Source organism: Vigna unguiculata, chromosome 9, assembly GCF_037176805.1.
Source record: "Vigna unguiculata cultivar grain cowpea cultivar isolate G323 ecotype 2 chromosome 9, ASM3717680v1, whole genome shotgun sequence".
NCBI classification, from domain to species: Eukaryota; Viridiplantae; Streptophyta; class Magnoliopsida; order Fabales; family Fabaceae; genus Vigna; species Vigna unguiculata.
Window position 1 is genome coordinate 1,295,362 of NC_140800.1, and position 6,928 is coordinate 1,302,289.

The 6,928-nt window shown below is 30.3% G+C and overlaps 1 protein-coding gene across 1 annotated transcript; it reads left to right on the forward strand.

The window, feature by feature from the left end:
- Nucleotides 1-505: 505 nt before the first annotated feature.
- On the forward strand, nucleotides 506-1,656 carry LOC114164658 (uncharacterized). The gene has a single exon (XM_028049396.2). It carries the CDS (start codon nucleotides 544-546, stop codon nucleotides 1,618-1,620), a length of 1,077 nt encoding a protein of 358 aa, XP_027905197.1. The 5' UTR covers nucleotides 506-543; the 3' UTR covers nucleotides 1,621-1,656.
- Nucleotides 1,657-6,928: the final 5,272 nt, after the last annotated feature.

A 6,928-nucleotide genomic window follows, 5' to 3' on the forward strand; every position in this document is an offset into this window, starting at 1 on the left:
TAATGAATATGTAGATAAACTTTTTATATTTAACAATTAGGGCAAATTCATCATAAGTTAAATTAAAGCTATTTGAATAACGGAAAGAAATTACTTCTCAATACCAGCTTAAAGTTAATTTTAGCTTATACAAAAAACTAATTTTAATATATTAAAATTATTTACTTATTATTTATATATCTTTTTTAAAATGTTTAGAAATTATATTATCCATATATATACTTGAGAATTGTTTATATCTAGTTTAACCAAACAATGCATGTGCTACAAATTATGCAACTAAAGACATGGTTGACCATTATTATTACATGAAAAGTCAACTGATACATATATATATATATATATATATATATATATATATAACAAGCAAAGGTTGAGAACATGGTAATCACGACTAAGATGTTGATGAAAACATGCAGGCACGCTAACACATACTTCACATTCTACGCCTCATCCTTATAAATAATGAACTACCATGTGGTTTTTCACAAGTCCATGTTGAGTTTCTGACGCAGAAATCCCTCTTGGAAGAAAAAGAAAAACATGGCTTACGTGCAAGTACATAGAACCAACTTAGAAGTTGATGATTTCCTTGTAAGAGAGATCGAGAAACTCAGAAACTCAATCATGGAGAGCTTGCAAGATGAGAAGCAGATTATGGTGGATCCACTTTCGCTGAAAGGTTCTTCTCCTACACAAGGGTACCTTGAGAGTTCCACCATGCTTCCAACCATAATCACAACTTCATCATCTATAATTCTGCACCCTCCACCACTTCAACCTCCAAAGCCAAGATTCTTGAGCAGGAGTCTCCCAAATTCTGCTAACTCATCACCTCGTTTTGCTTCCAAGAAGAAACCAAAAGGTGAGAGCGCAGAATCACAACGTGAAGAAGCTGGTAACTTAACTCACAAGCTTCAGCATTTCCCTGAAAAGGTGCGTTTAAAGAAGAGCAATTCATGTGGTGAAGCAACAGCACATGCTCCCTCAGATGAATTTGATCACTGGTTGAGTCAACTGAGTAAACTGAGTGCAATGGAGCATGACAAGTGGTACCATGAAAACTTCTTCAAAACTGAAGCTGTCAGAGAAAGTCCCAAGAGTGTTAAGCTTAAGCACGTGAAAACCCTAGATGATGATGATGGATTCAAATGCAGTGCTCTTTGCCTTTATCTACCAGGCTTCGGAAGTGTTAAAGAAAAGCTGGTTAAGATAAAGAGAGAAGAATCAGAAAAGGGTGGTAAAGTAATGTCTAGAACAGTTTCCTTGGAAAATTTTGAGTGTGGTTCGTGGTCTTCTGCAGCAATACCTAATGAGATTGAAGGAGACTGCACCAACTCCTACTTTGATCTTCCAATAGAGTTGATGAAGTGCAGTTCCAGTAAAGTGCACTCTCCCATTGCTTCACCTTTTGTTCTTGACAGAGACCACCTTAAAGGGATTCTGAAGAACGGTTCTTGTAGAGGCAGTGTTAGAAAATCAGATGCATCACCTCGCCATGTTCGGTTTTCTACATCTTCTGCATCGCAACCTGCTTCTCCAGTAACCTGCATCTCTCCTCGTTTGAGAAAAGCTAGAGAAGATTTTAATGCCTTCTTAGCAGCAGCACAAACGGCATGATTTATGCAACGTGAAATAACTATATATATATATATATATATATATATATATATATATATATATATATATATATATTCATAAAGCTTCATTTGTTGCTGCTTCTGTTACCTTTCTATTCACCTGTGTTAGCTAGTTATGGAAAAAATGGAGGGTATTTTTGCTTATGATGGAAATGATCATCTTCACTATTCATCATTCATAATCTATTTGACTAAACTCACCTATGTGTAAGGTTTAGGGTTTAAAAATCTGAAATTGAGAATATATTTCAGAAACTTTCTTTTTGCAGAAACGGATTTAAATTTTCATATAACATAAAACAAACTGATACATATTCCCAGACTTTTCGATTATGTTCACGTATGCTAATGAAAGATTTAACAAATGAGTCATGAGAGAACCAACGCAAAAGATTTGATAACATCTTCGACCAATTTTATAACATCATATTTAGACGTTTTTATCTGTATATAACGCACAAATAAGATTTTATCTGTATAAATAAGATTTGATGTTACAACATTCAAGACTTATTAAATAGTTAAATAGGATAATGTTAGATGAACAAATAAATTATGAGAATAAAAGTTTCTCCAAACATAGTAAATTGGGTGCACTTCAAAAGGTATAATCTAGAATCTTAAAGAGTTAGGAATTCAAGGGTGAGCTTAAATTTCAATTTTATATTAACTATAAATGAAAAAGTAGAACAAGGATAAAGATCCATAAATTTATTATTTTAAAGTTTTGAGTTGAGAATGATGTCAATGTTTTATGTAATTGGGTTTAGGTCTCATTAGTATTTCTTCTCCTTAATAAAACCCCTAAATGTCACTTCATGTTATAAAAAAACCAGTAAAAATTTAGTTGTTAAATTTTTTATTATTGTTTTCATAAAGTTCAAAAATTTATTCTTTCAAGATTTTGTATTTTAAATATTGAAAGCAGTGTTAATCTTTTAGGTATGGAATGACATGAACAGTATATCTCTACGACGAACCTCTCTCTGTGTATCCATCGATATGAAAGTAAGTATCCGATAGGTAGTATTAATGTAATTACCGATGTGAAGTTATATGAGCGGGTTTTCCCAGTCAAAGAGGGTTCGGTTGGAATCTGTTTATGAAGGGGGAGTCATCGGCAAGTGTGATGGCAGAACACTATCGAATGGGCAGAGACACTTTATTATTCATATGGATCAGCAAAGTCTCAGATTTCTAAGTGATCAACGGTTATGAACATCTAGGTTGTTGGGTTTGACTTTGAAATAAAATAGAAACCAGATTTTGAGAATGGAGCAGCAGATGCTCTACCTAGGAAAATGACAAATGCAGGCATCTCCACTGTTCAATTTCAACATTTTTCATTAATACTGTCTCAATCTCATAATTTACCAGTATAGGGTGCCACCCGTGATTTTTCATTCTTCCTTTGTCCATTGGAAAGTTATGACCAAGGATATTCATCGGTATGTTGCAGACTCAGGTTTGCCAAAAGAATAAATATCAGAAGTTATTCCCTGCAACAGTACCCATAAACTTGTTTGTTCAAATATTTCTATGGATTTTATGGACGATGAACCTGTCAAAAGAACAAATTAGCGATAGACATAGGCCACTACACCTTACAAATTGAAATTCTTAGCAAAGAAATGGAATGAGAAGTTGAGTCCACAATTTTATGCCATCAAACAGGTTTCTCATCAACTACAATCACCTAATGAAGGCAGAATCAGAATCCACCCAGTCCTTTTATTCATGAAGAGACAATTTTTTAGGTTTCTGTATTACATATGCTTCTGTATCTCAAATAATATTGGATTTCATAAATTTTCTCTTGAAGATTTGAACATTGCATATATTGTAATGTATACGAAAGTGTCCTGTCGAGTATATACATAGACAAACATATGAAGCAATTAAAGTATTGAACTTTAAATTTAACTTTATATAATCGATCTATAATAAGAGATTTTCACAAAAATATATGAAGTAAATTAAAGTCCTGGACTCTAAGTTTAATTCAATTTTATAAAACAGAGTCATAACTTGAGATTTACGATCCACGTATATATTGTAAATTGGTATCTTTAATCAATTTGAGACGTTTAACACATTTTCTCACGCTAAAACATATAGTGGAATTTAAGTCTAATTCAGCCTTACAAAACTAGTTTATAAAATATAGTTTACATCCATTTATACACTTAATTTTATCTGTAGTCGACGCATGACCTTCAACCTATTCCTTCACGTTGAGGTATATATATGTCCAGTCACTACTCATTTCCTGCCAATTTTGTTTTGGAATTTTTTTTGTAGGAAATACTTATAAATTTTGTTATGAAAAAAAATTGAAGGAAATTACAGCCATTTTTTTTGCAAAATATTTTGTATAAAACAATTTTCACAACAAATTTTGTAGGAAATACTTACGAATTTTAAAATTTTGTAGGAAATAATTATCCACAAAGGAATTACCTGCCAATTAATATTCTTAGAGAAAATGGCAGAAAAAAGTCTTTTCATACAAATTTTTTTAACAAATTTACAAGAAAAATTTCATGTAATATGAGAATTTTTAGTAGTGAGTGCTGCAGAACATGGACAAAAAATTCAAGGACGCCAAATTCAATTTTTATATATAAATTATTTCTCAAGTTTAGTTGAGATAGATGCATTTTTTTTCATCTTCATCACAAGTTTTTCTCTTGAAAAAAATATGAATTTTTTACTCTTTATCATAATTTTTCTAATATAAATTTATCATCTGTAGAGAAAGATAAATTTATCACCGTCCAGTAATAGACAGTAAACAAATTTATCACATATAAGAGAAAAATATATATTGCTTAAAAAAAGGTAAAAAATGAACTTGCTCATAAGAAGAAATTGATTTGTCCAAAATGTTTCTTAACCCTCAATTTCATCATATTGCAATTTAAGTTTTAAAAAGATATGAGATTGAAAGTTAAAATTAAGATAGAAAGGGAGATGCGATAAAGAAATGAAGGTACGTAAAGAGAGAAACCAAAGAAAGAAGAAAAAAAGTCAATTTCATTGTAAGGCAATTTAATTTTAAAAAGGATACAAGATTGAAAGTAAAAGTTAAAATAGAAAGAGAGACGAGAAAAAGAAATAAAGGTACATAAAAGAGAAAAACGAAAGAAAGAAGATAAAAAGTACAGAGAATAGACTCTAATTTATGATTCTAATATTATATTAAGAAGTGAATTTTAAATCTAATTCAATCTTATAAAATCTAACTTTACAGACGGATTTTGTAAAATTAAATTATCTTAAAAGTCTCCGAGCTTATTTCTTTGAACAAGTAATTGATCCTTATATTATAATGGGATAGATGAAGGAGTATACAAGAATCAAGACCTAAACTTGTTATTAGCAAACTAAACGGGTCAATGTTTGTTCATATGGAAATGTAATTAGAGCAGTTTGTTGTTCCTGAGTTTCATATCTAGCAAGCAAATTAATGATGCCATTAGTCATTCATTGTTTTTGTCCAAGATTCTATGATTTGTCTCCTTCTGACCATGAATTAGCACGTTACACGTTTTATTTATGATTTACTTTGCTACTTTTTTAAGAATCGTGCATGCATCATATCATATATATTCCACAATCACTATATAAGAAAAAAGTCAATCAACAACATTCACAATCAATACAAATACAAATTTTAAAATTCAGAAAACATAAACGTTGCCGGCTAGGAATTTACAATGTGATGAATGTCCAAAAAGTCAACTGATTCTTGGAGTCAAAAGCACATGATGCCATAGAGGAAAACAACACCATTAATCGAAGCCACTTTTGTTCTCTCAAAAAACCAGTTCTCTTCATATAAATACACAACTCAAGAACCCTTCAAGTTTCTAACACAGTTTTGAAGGCAAGCTGAAGCAGACAATGATGGAAAAGTCGAATACGAGGTTGCACAAAGACATGCATGTCGAGAAGAATGAGAATGTTGGATGGATGAACATGTCAGTGCCAAGTAGCCAACATGCAATGGAATTGGAACGTGAAAAAGGGCATCATCAAGGAATAACCAAAGACAGTGGCAAGAGAATGAAGAACGAAGGATTCAAATGTAGTGTTCTTTGCATGTGTCTTCCATGTTTTGGGTTTGGTGGAACAAAGGAAGTTAAAGCAAGAACAGGAGTTAAGAAAATGGATGATTCAGAGAATCATGTAATGTCTAGCACATTTTCTTTGGAACACTTTGAACTTAATTCTGGGGTGGCACATGGGAAAGGGATAATAATACAGGAAAATAATCATGAAGATGAATCATTCAGTTCCTACTTTGACTTGCCTTCTATAATTCTTAAATGCAGAGGTGATGATGATGATGCTTAATTAATTTTGCAATTGTTTTTGCAGGCAATGTGGATAGTTTTCTGTTTTTGTTAATTTGGTGAGAAAATATTGAGACACAGTGATGTTCCTTTTGTTCTTCAATATTGAGTTGAAAATATACCTGTGTACATGTGATTGTTTAGAACATTGTTTTAATAGAAGATGTTTATTCTATTAATTAAAATAAAATGGCTCATTTCATCGCCAGTGAGAGAAAAAAACTCTGTTAAACCAGTTCATATAAATAAGTAACCCGATTTTAACTTAATTTTTCAAAAATAAAAATCAATGTTTTAATTTTTTCTTCTTCTTATTTTTAGTTTAATTTAGAACAGTTTAAGATAAATATAACTTTCAGTTAAATAAATTTCTTAATGAATGTTAATAAAAAGGGTAAATTTTGAATAAATTTCTTGATGAATTAAAACAAAACAAATAACTATCTTAAGCTTTTATAAATTTAAAATCACTTTATATATATCTCTAGCTTTTCTTTAAAAGCCATCTCATCCAACCTTTTTATAATTTAGACCCACAAACCAATTTTGATAATAAAAACTTATTTTATCTTTAATTTTCATTTTTATAAGTATTTGTTGAAAACTTTATCTAAATTAAGCCTTCTACCACTTAAATTACAATCATTAGATGCATGCCTTCTCATTACTAAATAATATTAATGAAAATCTAAATTTTAAAATTTATGAGAATTTAATAAAAGTAATAATCATTGGAATATTAAAATTAAATTTAGCTAAATCTACAAGAATTAATGTTTGTAAAATTACATTTAAAATATTTTTTTTTAATTTATTACGTTTTTTTTTTTGTTACCACATATCATTTTATCTATTCCAATAAAATAACAATAAAATCATTTTTAGTTTATCCTTTTATTTGTCTTTCGTTCTAGAAAAAAAAAAAGGTTG